Consider the following 17,447-nt stretch of genomic DNA (forward strand, 5'->3'; position numbering starts at 1 on the left):
CGGAGAGGAAGCCAACAGCCCCCCCCCCTCAACTTGGTGACTCCTAGCCCCCTTCCCCAAAGCATCTAGATCAGGGGTCTTCAAACTTGGCCCTTTTATGACTGGTGGACTTCAACTCCCAGAATTCCTCAGCCAGCGTGCCTGGCTGAGGAATTCTGGGAGTTGAAGTCCACAAGTCATAAAAGGGCCGAGTTTGAAGACCCCTGATCTAGATTTTCCCCCAACGACTTAAAAAGGCTGCGATGCCCGGGGTTTCGCTTAACATTCCTCTCGCAATCTTGTTCGCAACACAAGTTCCCTCCGACCAAGAATTATTTCAAGGCACAGTTTCTGTGGCAACCAAGCCGGAGAACTCCTGGAGATTGCAGGAAGAAACCGCCGTTTGTTTTCTTTAAAAAAATAAAATAAAATAAAAAAGGAGGGGGGAAGCTACTCTATTGGAGTTTTTCCGCTTTAAAAAACGCCAAGTCTACAATTTTCCTCCCTTCCTTTTTTTTTTGTTTTGTTCCAATTTCGTAATATACACCAAAGGAGCCGATCGGAGCCCATCAAAGATGCAAGTCACGTGCCGGGTTTGTTCTCCTTGTCTTAGGGAAGAGTAGATTTCCAGAGATCTGGGATCCAGCTTATTTACTGATTTATTTTCATTGCAGCTAATCCTTGACTTAACCGCCGCTCATTTAGCGACCGTTCCAAGTTACAACCGGACTGGAAAAAGTGGTTTTTCACACTGACGGCCGTTTGTGGCGTCCCCCCCCACCCGCGATCACGTGATCAAAATTCAGACGCTTGACCACTGGCTCATATTTATGACGGTCGTAGTGTCCCCCGGAGTATGTGATCCCCTTTTGTGACCTTCTGACAAGCAAAGTCTCCCACGGTCTTCATCCTCCTCCCCACAAGCCCCCCTCCTTTTTAGCACTGATGATGTCACCTAGTTGGGTCATGAAACGTCTGCAAGAGAACCACCAAGCTCAGAGAGCACCAAGGAGCCCACAGTCCTCTTCCTCCTCCTCCTCTCCCTCCTCCTTCCTCTCCTCTTCCTCCTCCTCCCCCTCCTCCATTCAACAGACCCCACTCCCTTCTAGCACTGATGATGTTACCTAGTTGGGTCATGAAACGTCTGCAAGAGAACCACCAAGCTCAGAGAACACCAAGGACCCCACAGTCCTCTTCCTCCTTCTCCTCTTCCTCCTCCTCCCCCTCCTCTTCTTCCTCCTCTTCCTCCCACACTCCCTTCTAGCACTGATGATGTTACCTAGTTGGGTCATGAAACGTCTGCAAGAGAACCACCCAGCTCAGAGAGCACCAAGGAGCCCACAGTCCTCTTCCTCCTCCTCCTCTTCCTCCTCCTCCTCCTCCTCTCCCTCCTCCTTCCCCTCCTCTTCCTCCTCCTCCCCCTCCTCCATTCAACAGACCCCACTCCTTTCTAGCACTGATGATGTTACCTAGTTGGGTCATGAAACGTCTGCAAGAGAACCACCAAGCTCAGAGAACACCAAGGACCCCACAGTCCTCTTCCTCCTTCTCCTCTTCCTCCTCCTCCTCCTTCCCCTCCTCTTCTTCCTCCTCTTCCTCCCACACTCCCTTCTAGCACTGATGATGTTACCTAGCTGGGTCATGAAACGTCTGGAAGGAAACTCGGAGGACCCCACAGTTCAGCCCTGAGCTACAAATATTCTCTTCTATTCATAGAGAGAGAGAGCTTCTCTGCATGGTTGTGACTCTTCCTGGGGTTATTATTATTATTATTATTATTATTATTATTATTATTATTATTATTATTATTATTATTATTATTATTATTATTATTATTATTATTATTATTTTGGCTGTGAAAAATGTTTGTAGCCCAAGCCCCATTTTTCCAAAGTTGATTGCAGCCTTTGTGTGGAGGCTAATTTCTTAGAAGACTGGGGTCAAGTTCTCAGCCTGATCTTTATCCCCACCTCCACCCTTCTCGTGTTTGAAATATGCTGCGGGATCTAAAGTCCTCTTCCTTTTATGGTGAGAAAGAGAGAGGGAGAGGGAGAGACAGAGAGAGGGAGAGGGAGAGGGAGAGAGGGAGAGAGAGAAGAGAGGGGGAGGGGAGAAAGAGCAAGAGAGAAGGGAGCGAGATGGGAAGAGTGGGGGAATAAAGAAAGAAGAGAGAGAGAGACGGAGAGAGAGGCAGGCAGAGAGAGGGGGAGGCAAGGAAGGAGAGAGAGAAGAGAGGGAGAGAGAAAGAACAGAAAGAGAGGAGAGACAGGGAGAGAGAGAAGGGGGGGAGAGAGAGACGGGGAGGGAGGGAATAAAAGAGGGAGAGAGAAAGAGGGAAGAGAGGCAGGCAGGCAGAGAGGAAGAGAGGGAAAGAGAAAAAGAACAGAAAGAGAAGGGAGAGGAAGGGGGAGAGAAGGGAGAGACAGGGAAAGGGGGGAATAAAGAAAGAAGAGAGAGATGGAAGAGTGGCAGGCAGAGAGGGAGAGGCAGGGAAGGAGAGAGAGAAGAGAGGGAGAGAAAAAGAACAGAAAGAGAGGAGAGACAGGGAGAGATAGAAGGGGGAGAGAGAGACGGGGAGGGAGGGAATAAAGAAAGAGGGAGAGAGAAAGGGAAGAGAGGCAGGCAGAGAGAGGGGGAGGCAGGGAAGGAGAGAGAGGGAAAGAGAAAAAGAACAGAAAGAAGAGAGAAAGGGAGAGAGAAGGGGGGGAGACGGGTAAAGGGAGGAAATAAAGAAAGGAGAGAGAGAGGGAGAGAGATGGAAGAGTGGCAGGCAGAGAGAGGAAGAGAGGGAAAGAGAAAGAGAACAGAAAGAGAAGAGAGAGGAAGGGGGAGAGAAGGGGGGGAGACGGGTAAAGGGAGGAAATAAAGAAAGAGAGAGAGGGAGAGAGATGGAATAGTGGCAGGCAGAGAGTGGAAGAGAGGGAAAGAGAAAAAGAGAGAACAGAAAGAGAAGAGAGAGGAAGGGGGAGAGGAGGGAGAGACGGGGGGGGGAAAGGGAGGGAATAAAGAAAGAGGAGAGGGAGAGAGGGAGAGAGAAAGAGGGAAGAAAGAGGCAGGCAGAGAGGGAGGGGGGGAGGCAGGGAAGGAGAGGAAGAGAAGAAAAAGAGAGGTGGGGAGGGAGAGGAGAGGAAAAACTGCCAAATGCAATTACAAGGCATTGTCTGCCTCGGTTTCTGCCCTGATCTGCCCCCCCCACCCGCGCGACTAAAGATTGAATTGCATCGTAGCCCCCCCCGCCCGCTGCTTCCCTCCCAATCAGAGCGCCCTTTGCTTTCCCTGCCCATCCCTTCCCCTTCCCCCCTTTAATTCAAGAAGCCAGACTCTCCACCACCACCCTGGTGGCTGCTTTCCGAGACCACCTCCCAGTTCAGGAGAGAATTCCCCCCCCCCCCCCCCGCAGTGATGAAGCTGGCTCCTGCAAGGCGGCACTGAGAAACAACCTGGAAACAGGGGAGGAAGGGAAAATACATACATCTATATCTATATATCTATATCTATATATATCTTTCCTCTTTGCCTCTCCAATCGCTTAGAGGGGTGCAGTTAGCTATGTCTACTAATGAAGCAATTCTATTCCAGTTCCGTCTCCGAAGATCTGGGCTGTAGACGGGGAGAATTCAGTAGGAAACATTACGGTTCAGTAGAGCTGGTAAGTTTTGAATTTCCTCCCTTTTTCCTTCTTCTTCTTTTTAAAAAAAAATGATTCAAAGCCAGAGCTTTCTTCTTCTTCTTCTTCTTCTTCTTCTTCTTCTTCTTCTTCTTCTTCTTCTTCTTCTTCTTCTTCTTCTTCTTCTTCTTCTTCTTCTTCTTCTTCTTCTTTCTTTTTTTTTGAGGGGAGTGGGGCTTCCCCAAAGGTTTGGGGAGGGGGGAAGATCCCTTTCTCAACACCTCCTGCTTTGCAAATGGTACCTGGTTTGTTGTTTTTTACGGCCTGCCCTGCCGCCTTCCTCCCCGTTTGATGCAGAGGTCTCTTGCGGCGGTTACAAAATGAGACTGGCTCGCTTTGGCATCCTCGCCATCGGATTTGGTTTCTCTCGGGGGGGGGGGGTGGCGGCGGCATCATGTTTTCCTTTCGGCCTTTGGGTAGAAAGGTGCAAAAAATGCACGTCTGTCCAAAGAGGTTGCATGTGAAAAAAAAAAAAAGAGAAACAACAACAAGCAGAAATTGAGAATCTGTGTTAGGAAAGACGGGGTGTTTGGGGAAATTGAGATTAAACCTGGTGGCTGGGACGGTTTTGCCCTCTCCAAATTGCCTTTCAGGAACCACATTCCTGCTTTGATTGTGGAGCCCAGATAGAGTGATATAAGTTGCTTCTGGAGGGATCAGGGTGGGAGTGGGGAGAAGCGCGCCCCCCCCTTCCACCTTGAATTTGATCCGGGAAGCTCCTGCATGATGCTGGCTGCAGAATCTGTGTGCATCCAGGGCTAAGGAAGTGGTCCATTATTGCCCTGCAGCAATAATGTGCTACAAGGGACGAAACCTCTCCCCTGTGTCTGGCGTGTGGACTTTAAAATCTGATTTAATTGGAGCTGGTGATTTGACAGAAAACTAGTGCAAAAACAGTGTGGTGTCTGTGTAGAGGAATCACATTTTTTTTCTCATTTAACCTGGGCTGGCTGGTTGTAGAGAAATGTATTTAGAATCTTCTCCTTCTTCTCTTCTTCCTCCTCTTTCTCTTTCTCCTTCTCCTCCTCCTCCTCCTCCTCCTCCTCCTCCTCCTCCTCTTCCTCAGTAAAACTGTACGAAGGTTGCCTTTTTGCTGGCCTTGTTACATTAGGCAAGCTCAAAGCTAGGGCCTGCAAATCATGGCTAGGCACTTCCTGTGGACCCACCGCGTTGTGTTCATTCAGTAAATTCATTCATTCAGCGGGATGTGTGGTCATTCCAGAGAGCTACCCCAGCAACTTGTCTTTTTAAAGGCTTGCTTCACATCTGTCCAAAGCCTCAATCTGTCTCTCTCTTGGTTTTCCTTACGGGCTTGAGAGCTGGACTTAACGCCTCAATGTGTCGTGTAAACATGGCCGGTTGTGATGTATTCAACAAATCAGAATTGAGCCATCTCTAGCTGAAGCATAAGCAGGAGAGGTGATTTGGTTAATGCCTGGCCTTTATAGATCTGAAATGGACTCTTCTGAGTCCGTATTGCTCATTCTGATCGTCACGTGACCCTGATCGATCAGTATCGAGTTGGAAGGGACCTTGGAGGTCTTCTAGTCCACCCCGCCCACCACCAGCACCGCCCCACTCAAGCAGGAGACCCGATACTCTTTTCAGGTAAGTGGTTGTCCAGTCTCTTCTCAAAAACCTCCAAGGATGAAGCATCCACAACTTCTGGAGGCAGGGAGTTCCACTGGTTAATTGTTCTCACTGTCAGGAAATTTCTCCTTAATTCCAGGTTGCTTCTCTCTTTGATCAGTTTCCATCCGTTGCTTCTTGTCTTGCCTTCAGGCGCTTTGGAGAAGAGCTTGACTCCCTCTTCTTTGGGGCCGCCCCTCAAATATTGGAAGGCTGCTATCATGTATATTATACTTAGATCATGTATCCCTCTCTCTTTTCCTTCCTTCCTTCCTTCCTTCCTTCCTTCCTTCCTTCCTTCCTTCCTTCCTCCCTCCCTCCCTCCTTCCCTCCTTCCCTCCCTCCCTCCTTCCTTCCTTCCTTCCTTCCTTCCTTCCCTCCCTCCTTCCTTCCTTCCTTCCTTCCTTCCTTCCCTCCTTCCCTCCTTCCTTCCTTCCTTCCTTCCTTCCTCCCTCCTTCCCTCCTTCCTTCCCTCCTTCCTTCCTTCCTTCCTTCCCTCCCTCCCTCCCTCCCTCCCTCCCTCCCTCCTTCCTTCCTTCCTTCCTTCCTTCCTTCCTTCCTTCCTTCCTCCCTCCCTCCCTCCTTCCCTCCTTCCCTCCCTCCCTCCTTCCTTCCTTCCTTCCTTCCTTCCTTCCTTCCCTCCCTCCTTCCTTCCTTCCTTCCTTCCTTCCTTCCCTCCTTCCCTCCTTCCTTCCTTCCTTCCTTCCTTCCTCCCTCCTTCCCTCCTTCCTTCCCTCCTTCCTTCCCTCCTTCCTTCCTTCCCTCCCTCCCTCCCTCCCTCCCTCCCTCCTTCCTTCCTTCCTTCCTTCCTTCCTTCCTTCCTTCCTTCCTCTTCTCTCCTTCCTTCCCTGCCCTCTCTCAGTCTACGAAACAAATTGTCTGACCCCGCCGTAAACTAGTGCAAGGAAGCTAAAATAAACCCCACTGTGTTTAAATGTCAGTTTTAAGCAAATTTTAATCCCACAGCTTTGAAATGCAGGCAACAGGTTTGAAAGGAAACAAAACTGCCAGCAAACGGTATAATCAAAGTATTTGTTGAGTAGCTTAGCTTGATTTAAATTGTTCCTTCCTGTCAACAGCTGCTTGCGGGGCGGGGGAGGGAGGGAGGGGAGGGACACTAACAACGAAATAAAAACATCTCGAAAACGGAGAAGACAAATTATGATAAGAGGAAGAATCAGTTTCCCCATCTCAACAAAAGGTGTGCGAGTGAGCAAATTGACACTGCCTGCTTTTGGTTTCCCTTTGTTTAAATTTTGGGCCAGCTGTACTAACCAGGGTTTGCTTTCAGCCAACTTCCCAAGCCATCATTGGAGGCTTTCTCGGTGGTTTAGAATTGTCCACCTTGATCTTCACGACAAGCTTGGCTGTAGCTCTGTCCACTGGTCCAGCTGGCGGAAAGATGGGAGACCGCCATTCACGAAGACTGACTCTGCAGAGGAGCCCCTCGGCACGACGGAGAAATTGAGCTTCCAGCTGCAGAGGCAGTCCCTCTTAGTGCCACTTAGGGAGGAAGGTGTCCAAGAGGAGAAGAGAACAGGTAGTCCCTGGCTCGTGATTATAATTGGGACCAGAATTTCTGTGGCAAAGCAAAGGAACTGCTAAGTGAGGGGTGCCCGATTTTACGACCTTTTTTTGCCATGGGTTGTTAAGTGAATCACTGGGTCCTTTGTGCCCTCTGAGCTTGGTTGTTCTCTTGCAGATGTTTCCTTACCCAACTAGGCAAAATCATCAGCGCTAAAAGAGGATTGAGTTTGTGGAGAGGAAGAGGAGGAGGAGGAGGAGGAAGAGGAGGAGGGCTGTGGGGTCCTTGGTGCCCTCTGAGTTTGGTGGTTTTCTTGCAGACATTTCATGACCCAACTAGGTAACATCATCTGTGCTAGAATAGGGTTGAGTTTGTGAAGAGGAGGAGGAGGAAGAGAAGGAGGAGAATGGAAGAAGAATGGAGATGGAGGAGGAGGAGGAGGAGGAACAGTAGCAGCAGCAGCTATGGAGTCCTTGGTGCTCTCTGAGCTTGGTTGTTTTCTTCCAGACGTTTCATGACCCAACTAGGTAACATCATCAGTGCTAGAAGGGAGTTGGGTTTCTGGAGAGGAGGAGGAAGAGGAGGAGGACCGTGGGATCCTTGGTGCTCTCTGAGATTAATGGTTTTCTTGCAGACGTTTCATGACTCAACTAGGTAACTTCATCAGTGCTAGAAGGGAGTTGGGTTTGTGGAGAGGAGGAGGAGGAGGACTGTGGGGTCCTTGGTGTTCTCTGAGCTTGGTGGTTTTCTGGCAGACATTTCATGACCCAGCTGGGCAACATCATCAATGCTGGAAGGGGAGGAGGAGGAGGAGGAGGAGGAGGAGGAGGAGGAACAGTAGCAGCAGCAGCTATGGAGTCCTTGGTGCTCTGTGAGCTTGGTGGTTTTCTTGCAGACATTTCATGACCCAACTGGGCAACATCATCAGTGCTAGACGAGAGAGGCGTTTGAACCAGCTCTGATCTCCTGCATTTTGCATTCTGCGTAAGACTTCACATCGTGGAACACTCGTAGGCCAAGGGAACAAGATAATCATTGGGGAAGGGGAGAAGGAGGATTAATTTTGCTTCCGGATCAGTTTCCTTTTGCAGGACTAAGTTCCCTCGGGCGTCCTTTAGCCGAGGTTCGCCGAGAGCCATTTTCCTCTTGACCTCTAGCGAAACACACGGCCGCTTATTGCCTTTTTTTAAAAAAAAATCTCTTTATCCAAGCGGCCTCATTCGAACAGAGCCTCTCCGAAGCCAGGCAGACATTTGAAATGACTTTTTTGGATCTTGCAAACAGATGCTCATTTGGCTTTTCCTGTCCTGGGAGAAAGGGATATAAGTTGGCCAGGAGGATATCTGTCTCTTGTCTGGAAAGCTTCTGTTTTTGAAAACCCAGGCCTTTCAAGATGTGATCCAATCAGCTAAAATTGGATGGCCCTGGCGATCCATCTCGTCTCTGGCCGCTTGGCAGGATCTAGCCAGGGCGTGCAACCCGGATCTCCCACAAAACATGCCTACACACGGATGTATCCCTGTAGCCAAAGGTCCCATTTCTGCCCCCCCTCCTCCCCCCCCCCGCCCCTTCAACAGCTTTCTTGACAAGGACAACATTTTTTCATGAAAATGAAAAAAAACAAAACCTGATTTGATTTCTGCTGCTGGGGCAGAAAAAAACTCTGGCTTGAACTGTTTCTGTTTGATTTGGCAGTGTGCATTTATTTGGCAAGCCTTAAAGAACAACAAGAGAGACAGAGAGAGAGGAGAGAGAGAGAGAGAGAGACAGCAAAAGCGGGGAAAAAAATATAGATTTAACTCAAAAGGTACGGTAGTAACACGAAGCTAGGGAAATTAACTAGGAGGTGGTGATGACTTTTTGCAGCTTTGCAGCTGTAGTCCTTGACTTACAGTGGCCCCGAAAAAAGTGACTTACGACCTTGTTTCACAGTTTTCGACCGTTCCAGCATCCCTACAGCTGGCCAGGTGATCAAAATTCAGACACTCGGCAACTGACTCGTATTTATGATGGTTGCAGTGTCCTGGTGACCCCTTTTTACGACCTTCTGACAAGCAAAGTCAAAGGGGGACTGGCTGACTTAAAATGGCAGTGATTCGCTTAATAACCGTGGCCCAAAAACTCATAAAATGGGGCAAAATTCACTGGGGGAAAAAAAATGTTTCCCTTAGCAGCAAAAATTTGGGGGCTCCATTGTGGCCAGAAGTTGGGGACCTAGCTGTAGGGTGAAATCCACAGCTCTGACACTTGAGTTCAGCAGCAGGTTTTTAAAAAGTTTATTTGGAAAAGCCTAACGATGCCACTTCGCTGGCTTTTTAAGGCACTTTTATTATTATTATTTTTATTATTTAAGACCTTCAAACACCGTCCTTCTCGGCAAAGATCGCTCTCCTTGATTTTATTTTTGTTATCGGTACACGATGTTCCTTCCTTTTGTGGAGGGGAGAAAAAGCTTTTAGTTTTATTGCCTTTCGGCTTACAGAGGAGCTAATTTATTCACTGATGTGGCACTTCGGAGCTGAAAAGGAGAGATTTTAAATTCGGCGCGAGGAGGCCTGGATCTAAATTAGACACCAGGTTGCACTTCCACCGTGCTCTGCCAGCTCTTTGGCCGTGCTGAATTGGGTAAGGTTTACTGTGAAGTAAACGGGTAGTACTTAGCGCTGAGGTAAGAAAGAAAGGAAAGGAAGGAAGGAAGGAAGGAAGGAAGGAAGGAAGGAAGAAAGAAAGAAAGAAAGAAAGAAAGAAAGAAAGAAAGAAAGAAAGAAAGGTAAGAAGGAAAGGAAGAAAGGAAGGAAGAAAAAGAAAAAGAAAGAAAGAAAGAAAGAAAGAAAGAAAGAAAGAAAGAAAGAAGGAAAGGAAGGAAGGAAGGAAGGAAGGAAGGAAGGAAGGAAGGAAGGAAGGAAGGAAGGAACTATTTTAGTGTGTAATAATCAGTGGTGTGATGTGTTTTGCAAACTTCTAAAGACCCCTGTCATGGAGAGCTGATTCAACCAAGCTGGGCACAAAGGCCAGCCATACTTCTGCATATGTTTGTGGGAAGGACCATCATCTATATTTAGAGCATTATTAAGAGGCTTCCTCCTTTTTTAAAGAAATAATATGAGATATCCATAGCCCTTTTCCTTTGCCATAGACCTCAACTGGGAAGCAGAAAGCTGTTTCCAGAAAAAGAAAAAAAAGAGGAAAAAAAAGAATGAAAGCTATTGAAATTCCTATGCAGTCACTAAAAATTCCCCCTGTATTCTTCTCCTTCTTCTCCTCCTTCTTATCCCCCCTCTGGTCCTCCTCATCTATCTTCCTCCTTCTCCTTCTCCTTTCTCCTCCCTCTTGTCCTCCTTATCTATCTTTTCCTCCTTCTCCTTCTCCTTTCTCCTCCCTCTTGTCCTCCTTATCTATCTTTTCCTCCTTCTCCTTCTCCTTTCTCGTCCCTCTGGTCCTCCTCATCTATCTGAAGTTGCCTCCAGAAATCGTGGGCGCTCCATCACTGGAGATTTTTAAGAATAGGCTAGGCAGTCACTTGTCTTGAGATGGTATAGGTTCTCCTGCTTGAGCAGGGGGCTGGACTAGAAGACCTCCAAGGTCCCTTCCAGCTCTATTCTATTCCTCCTCCTCCTCCTCCTCCTCCACCACCACCACTGTTTGGCTAGCTCTATAGGTAAAAGGTAAAGGTTCCCCTGCACGTGCATGCTAGTCGTTTCCGACTCTAGGGGCCGGTGCTCATCTCCGTTTCAAAGCCGAAGAGCCAGCGCTTGTCCGAGGACATCTCCGTGGTCATGTGGCCGGCATGACTAGACGCCAAAGGCGCACGGAACGCTGTTACCTTCCCACCGTAGTGGTCCCTATTTTTCTACTTGCCTTTTTACGTGCTTTCGAACTGCTAGGTTGGCAGAAGCTGGGACGAGTAACGGGCGCTCACTCTGCTACGCGGCACTCGGGATTCGACCCGCCAAACTGCCGACCTTCCGATCGACAAGCTCAGCGTCCTAACCCACTGAGCCACCGCGTCCCCGGCTAGCTCTATAGCAAGCATGAAAAGCATTTTAGGGTTAGACAGGAGAGGAATGATCTGTGTATCTGAAGGGATGGCTGGACAAGTCAATTCCGCAAATCTGTCTGTATGTTAGTTACTCAGATGGGTTCTCCTGCCTTGCGGTGATTCTAATGAGATTCTAATCATGCAATCCTTTTTAACCACCTGCCATCTTCTCTGGACACAGCAAAAGGCGAACAAAGGCCCATCAAAGATACACCGTCCATTTCCCTCCCTCCCTCCCTCTCTCTCTCTCTCTCTCTGTCTAAGTAAAATCTTCGCTGTGTTTATGTGTAGCTTTTTCTGGCAGCTCCCAAAGCCTCAGCATGCCTTGGAGCTCAGCAATGTTGAAATAACACAATTTCCAGTTGAGACGAGGACTTGAGGGTGATGTAAACCAGATGCTTAGATGGTCTTTGAATGTGGATTTTTGTTTTTAAATATGTCTCTTGGCACACTGATCCACATATACACTGTTGTGACAGAGCAGGCCTAATTCCATTAAGATCTATTTACTTCCTAGCATCTTTCGGCTACAGAGAAGGGCTGAAGATGGCTGAGAAGCTTGGGGATGTGTTTGTGTGTGTGTGTGTGTGTGTGTGTGTGTGTGTGTGTGTGTGAGAGAGAGAGAGAGAGAGAGAGAGAGAGGGAGAATGAGAGAGAATGAGAGAATGAAAGAGTGGATGAAAGAGAGAAAGAGAAAGAATAAGAGAGAGAATGAGAAAAAGACAAAGGGAGAATGAGGAAGAGAGCAAATGAGAATGAGAAAAAGAAAGAGAAAGAGAGAGAAAGAGGGAGAAAGAGAGAGAGAACGAGAGAGAGGTTGAGAGACACAGAGAAAGAGAAACAATGAAAGAGACAGAATGAGAAGAAGACAAAGAGGAAGAATGAGAATGACAAAAAGAGAGAAAGAGAGAGAAAGAGAAAGGAGAAGAGAATGAGAGAGAGAGAGAGAGAGGATGAGAGACGCAGAGAAAGAGAGAATGAATGAAAGAGAATGAGAATGAGAAAAAGACAAAGAAAAAAAAGGAGAAGGAGAGAAGGAGAAAGAGAGAGAAGGAGAAGGAGAAAAAGAAAAAGAGAGAAAGAGGGAGAATCAGCGAGAGAGAAGAGTGAAAGAACGAGAGAGAAAGAGAGAGAAGGAGAAAAAGAAAAAGAGAGAAAGAGGGAGAATCAGCGAGAGAGAAGAGTGAAAGAACGAGAGAGAAAGAGAGAGCAGATCCCCCTAGGTAGGCACACGGTGACCCAACCCTCCTGGTTTCACCCAGTTCAATGGTGCAATTTGGCAAAAGCCGCTTGTCTCTGGACCGTTCTACAAACAATAAATTGCTTTTTTAAAAAAATAAATAAATGCACCGCTTACTTGAAGCCTCTTAGAAGAGAGAAGCGGCTGTTTTCCACCTGGGCGGAAACTCAAAGCGATCCTTTGGGCCTCGTCACTCATGTTTGCTGTAGCGCTTTGTAGACAGAGGTGAGACATTGGAAGCGGAGGAGAATTTGCCGGAAAGCTTAACCTCCCGTTCGTAAGCGTCTGGCTACACTTATGGGAGACAAAAACCGGGCATTTCCCAACCTTTGTGGCTGGTCGGTCCACAGGAGAAGAATGACGTAAGGCCAACGGGAATCAAACAAATAAAGTAATGTTAATAAAATAAATGAAGAAAAGAAAGTCGATGAAACCAGTGAAGTGAAAGCTCAGGGTAGTTCGGAAGACTCTTTGAGCCCCCCCCCCCTCCCCAAGTATCGCTTAATGAACCTGACTGGAGCCAGCAGCTAAGCCGTTATTAAGTGAAACATCACATGACTGCCTCCCTTACTGAGAGCGATTCTGGCAGCCCTGGTGGCGGTCATGAAGCGAATCATCACTTAGGTTGTTAAAGCGAGACATTCAAACCACCACCCCCGCCCGTTTCCCCACGGGAGGCTGCGGCCGTCATAAATGCGGGGACAGTCGCCCGGTGCTCAAATGGCAGTCCTGCGACGGTGGGGGACGGCTCTTGACGGTCGTAAGTGCGAGCACGGGCTGTAAGCCACTTCATTCAGTGCCATTGTTAACGTCCAAGAAGACACGAAACAAGTGGTCATTAAGTGAGGACTTAGCTGCACAGGGCCCTGATGGTTAAAAAAAACCCACTGTCCGAGGTGCTGAAAAAAAGGTTTGCATTTGAGGGGTTCCCTGGAGTTAATATTAGAGTGCATCGGGTCCTTTTGGCTCAGGCTTCTGGTCTAGCCGCTCTTCCACCCAAGAAGCTGGTTTTTCTCCCAGGCTCCACCTCCTCTCCTTACTGGCGATATCCAAACATGACAACGAATTGCAACTGGGCAACTTCTTCCACGTCCAGATCAAACGGCAGGCCGCCTTCTTGGCTTTTTCGTTGGCCAAAAATAACTCATTGTTGGTGCGTGTTTCTGGAGTCAGCCAAGATACAAGCAGATGGGCTGGGCTCTTGTGTGTCTCCACATTCACACAACATGTTGTTGTCCACTAAGAGACCCCACCTAGTTTTTACACTTCAGCACTCCAGACCTCCACCTACTCGGGGTCCTGCAAGTCACACGGGGGAGATCCAATCCCTCAGCCCTGTCTTCCTTTCATGTTATTTCTTGCCCGAAGGCCTGCTTCCACCATCTTTTAATTCAGTTTTGTTCTGGCATTTCATTTCATGAAATGGCTACCGAGGTGTATTTCATACATAGTCCAAACCCATCCTAAAGGTTCAGACCCTCCAGGTGGAAAGTCTGGCTGGGGTTGGGTTGAATTTCCCCAATTCTTGAGAAATGTGTCAGTGCGTCGTACAAGTGCGCATTCAAACCTGTGTCCAGAAAGCAAGAGTCAGCTTGTAGAACTCATTCTTCAACTGTGAAGTTAACATCCGTGCTCTACTGAAGTGACCAAGATCCCACCGGCTTCACAATTACGAACTTGCTGTCTGTTTCAAAATGAAACGCCACGTTTATCTCTCATAATTTCTGTGGCCACTTCAGGAACGCGGGAGCGTGAGTTTGCCAAGCAATGTCTAGGGCAGAAAACTGACCGCTTTGGGGCCAGCTGGCCAGTCAGCGAAAGCATGCTCCAAGGTTTACTGTCAGTTCTTGGTAAGGGCTCCATATATATTTTTTCTCAGATGTTTATTTTGGCAACTTTCTCTAAAACAAAAGTGACTTCCTAGGACAGGGGTAGGCAACCTCGGCTCTTTTATGACTCATGGAATAGTCGAGGTAGCCTACCCCTGTCCTAGGAGGACGTGGCATTGCAAGGGCAATGCTGGCACTCTGTGCCCTGGTAGACTGGTGCAAATGATGGATCCTTGAAGGAAATAATAATAACAACAACAACGCTACTTGGAACATCTTACATTTTAAGGAGGTACCTGGTTGATTCCTAGGATGCTGGCAGCAACCCGTGTCAACCATCAGCGCCAGTCAATTTGAATGACTGAGGTTCATGTCTAATGAATAATAATAATAAAGTTGGAAGGGACTTTGGAGGTCATCTAGTCCAACCCCCTGCTCAGGCAGGAAACCCTATCCCATTTCAGACAAGTGGCTGTCCAGTCTCTTCTTAAAAACTTCCAGTGTTGGACCATTCACCACCTCTGGAGGCCGGTTGTTCCACTGGTTAGTTGTTCTAACTGTCAGGAAGTTTCTCCTTAGTTCTAGGTTGCTTCTCTCTTTGGTTAGTTTCCCTATAGGTCCCTATGATTTACTTAGAGGGTGTACATTGTACAAGTTCCAAACTCGGGTGTCCCAAAGGGGCTTTTTTTTTCAGGAGGCAACTGGACTTTCTTGTTTGGCCTTGGAAGACCTTTCGCTTCTCGTCCCAGAAGCTTCTTCAGCTCATGAAGTTTAGTCCTTCAGAACTTGGCTTAGAAGTGAAACCTCTTCAAGGAAAAAAAAACACAAAAACGAACAAAGTCCAGGTGCCTCTGGAACACCCGCCTTTGGGATGGCTTAACCCTTTGACAACCTCTTTGTAGCTCAAGTCCTAAAGCTCCCCCCCCCTCCAAGCTGTCTTTGATATCCTGCAAGTTCCTTCTTGAAGCCGGTCAGGTATCTGCCTCTCCCACCTTCATTTCCCCAGGAAGAATGGACTTTGGGTAATTGGGTATCCTTGAAACAACGTCAGATTTAATACCTTTCGTTAAGCTTTTACCGAGCCATTAGTTGGCGTCTGGCGGTGGAGAGAGAGAGCAGTCTGTTTTTTCTCTCCTGTTTATCTGATGCCCGCCGATGTGCATTTGATTATCTTTCCCTTTCTGTTTTTTTTTAAAAAATTGCCTTTCATATTTTGCGAGTCATCCCGCAGAATGAAGTTGGCTGCTGGCGTTTCTTTAAAAGCGGTGGAGAAGGGAGGAAGCAATCAGAATAGGAACTTCCCAGAAATTTTGCCTGGCCCAGCTAGGAATGTACAGGATCCCTTGTAGCCTTCTCGCAGAGCCTTGCAAGACAAATTAAGCATCTTTTCGCTGTCCTACTGCTAACGCTACGGCTGGCTGGTTGAGTGATGCAATTGTCTGATTTCCTGGAGGGATGACGTCACGGATAGGTCTGGATAATTTCTTGTAAAGTGTGAATAATGCTACGGAGTATATAAGTCTCCAGTGCTGTGGTGCTTCTTTCTTTCCGGATTTATAAATGGAGCATGCTTGCAGGCTTATAAACCATGCATGAGTTCTGATTTCAGAGCAGATCTGGATTTTGTCCGGATTTTAAGGACTGATAGAAGAGAATATTTGTAGCTCAGGGGATCCTGGGTGTTCTTTGAGCTCGGTGTCTTTCTTACAAACATTTCGTCACCCAGCTAGGTAACATCATCGGTACTAGAAGTCCAGCTGCCTTTTGGAATAAGCACCTTTGAAACATCTAAATCAGGGCTCTTCAAACGTGGCCCATTGATGACTCGTGGACTTCAACTCCCAGAATTCCTCAGCCAGGCACGCTGGCTGAGGAATGCTGGGAGTTGAAGTCCACGAGTCATCAAAGGGCCAAGTTTGAAGAGCCCTGATCTGATCTAAATGGTTTGGAAGAGATCTACCTTCCCTGTCATCTCTCCAGGACAGTTGTTAATTGCCATTTTGGTGGAAGTAGCCAATAAACTGGAGAGGACCTGGATGTTGGGACGAGACAAGTCACGTTAACATGGGTTAATATTTTCTCTTTGCTGTGCAGCTTATCTCCAGTGATGCCGATGGAGCCATTCAAAGGGCTGGCCGGTTCCGAGTGGAAAATGGCTCAGTGGATGAGGTGGGTGGAAACCTTCCAACATTGATGAAGAGTTGGCTTTGGGTACAACGGGGTGGGCAGGTGAGGGAAAGTATATCATGCTTCTTCTCACTGTTCATCTCTAACTCATCCCATCTCAGCCAGTTTGGGCTGATCTTCCAAACTTGAGGTGCATTTAAGTGGGGCCCTGAAACTCAAGGTTGCGGGCTCAACAGGGTAGCAGGAGAAACATCTCAGAAGGCAACGGTGAACAACCTCTGTACTAGAATAACAGAATTTCAGAATAAAAGAGAGTTGGAAGGGACCTTGGAGATCTTCTAGTCCAACCCCCTGTTCAGGTAGGAGACCCTATCCCGTTCCATACAATCTTTTCTTAAAGACCTCCAGTGGTGGAGCAACCACAACTTCTGGAGGCAAACCATCCCACTGGTTAATTGTTCTAACTGTCAGGGAAATTTCTCCTTAGTTCTAGGTTTCTTCTCTCCTTGATTGGTTTCCATCTCTTCCTTCTTAGCCTGCCTTCAGGAAATGCTTTGGAGAATAGGTTGACCCCCTCTTCCTTGTGGCAGCCCCTTAGATATTGGAAGACTGCTATCATGTCACCCCTAGTATTTTCGTTGAAAAGATTACATGGAGGGTCCTCAAGGGCTGAGCTTGACTTGAAGCCAACTTTACGTAGCTTCGTGGTGCTCCCCAAGCTTACCTGTGGACTGTATCCTCCTTTCATTGCTACCTGTACCTTTTCCCTTTATGTCTTGCGTGAGATGTTCCAGTTGGTCCTGCTCTGTGGAAGAGTCCTTCCGAGTTTCTCTTTCTATTTCAGAATGCCGATTACACACCTGGAACGTGGCACAGAACAGATGTGCATTTGGAGAACCCGGGATACCACACGAGGTGGTACTTCAAGTATTTTCTAGGAAAAGGTAATGGTGCTTTCTGGGGCGAGGGCATGCATGACAGATCAGTGGTTTGGAAGCAGGGCTGGATAAGGAATGGTGGCGCAGTGGTTAGAGTGCAGCATTGCAGGCAAGCTCTGCCCGCTGCCAGGAGTTCAATCCTGATGGGCTCGAGGTTGACTCAGCCTTCCATCCTTCCGAGGTGGGTAAAATGGAGAGCCAGATTTTGGGGGGCCATATGCAAATAATGCTGACTTTGTAAACCACCCAGAGAGTGCTGTAAAGCACTATGGGGCAATATATAAGTCTAAGTGCTATTGCCATTCCTTTTCCTCCTTTTTTTCTTCCCTTCCTCCTCCTCCTCCTCCTCCTCCTTCCCCTTCTTCTCCATCATCGTGAACATCCTTTTTCCTCCTTGTCTTTCTCCTCCTCTTCCTTCTCCATTTCCTTCTCCACCTCCTCTTTCTACTTCTCCATCATCATCATCATCCATCC

At 47.8% G+C, this 17,447-nt stretch overlaps 1 protein-coding gene across 8 annotated transcripts in view; it reads left to right on the forward strand.

The window, feature by feature from the left end:
* GARNL3 (GTPase activating Rap/RanGAP domain like 3) overlaps positions 1–17,447 on the forward strand; it is a 62,187-nt gene that overhangs the window by 16,529 nt on the left and 28,211 nt on the right. For 7 of the 8 annotated variants that reach the window (XR_014028008.1, XM_081339790.1, XM_081339791.1 and 4 more), the window contains exons 2-4: positions 3,559–3,628; positions 16,003–16,077; positions 16,880–16,979. Coding sequence is in view for 5 of the 8 variants with exons in the window: in XM_081339790.1 (XP_081195916.1) it covers positions 3,559–3,628; positions 16,003–16,077; positions 16,880–16,979 (245 nt within the window). In the remaining 3 variants the exon portion in view is untranslated. Of the gene's footprint in view, positions 1–3,558; positions 3,629–9,214; positions 9,426–16,002; positions 16,078–16,879; positions 16,980–17,447 lie in introns of those variants that run through there. The other variant, XM_081339795.1, reaches the window with a different exon arrangement.

The sequence above is a fragment of the Vipera berus genome (assembly GCF_964194415.1).
Source record: "Vipera berus genome assembly, chromosome: 15".
NCBI lineage: Eukaryota > Metazoa > Chordata > Lepidosauria > Squamata > Viperidae > Vipera > Vipera berus.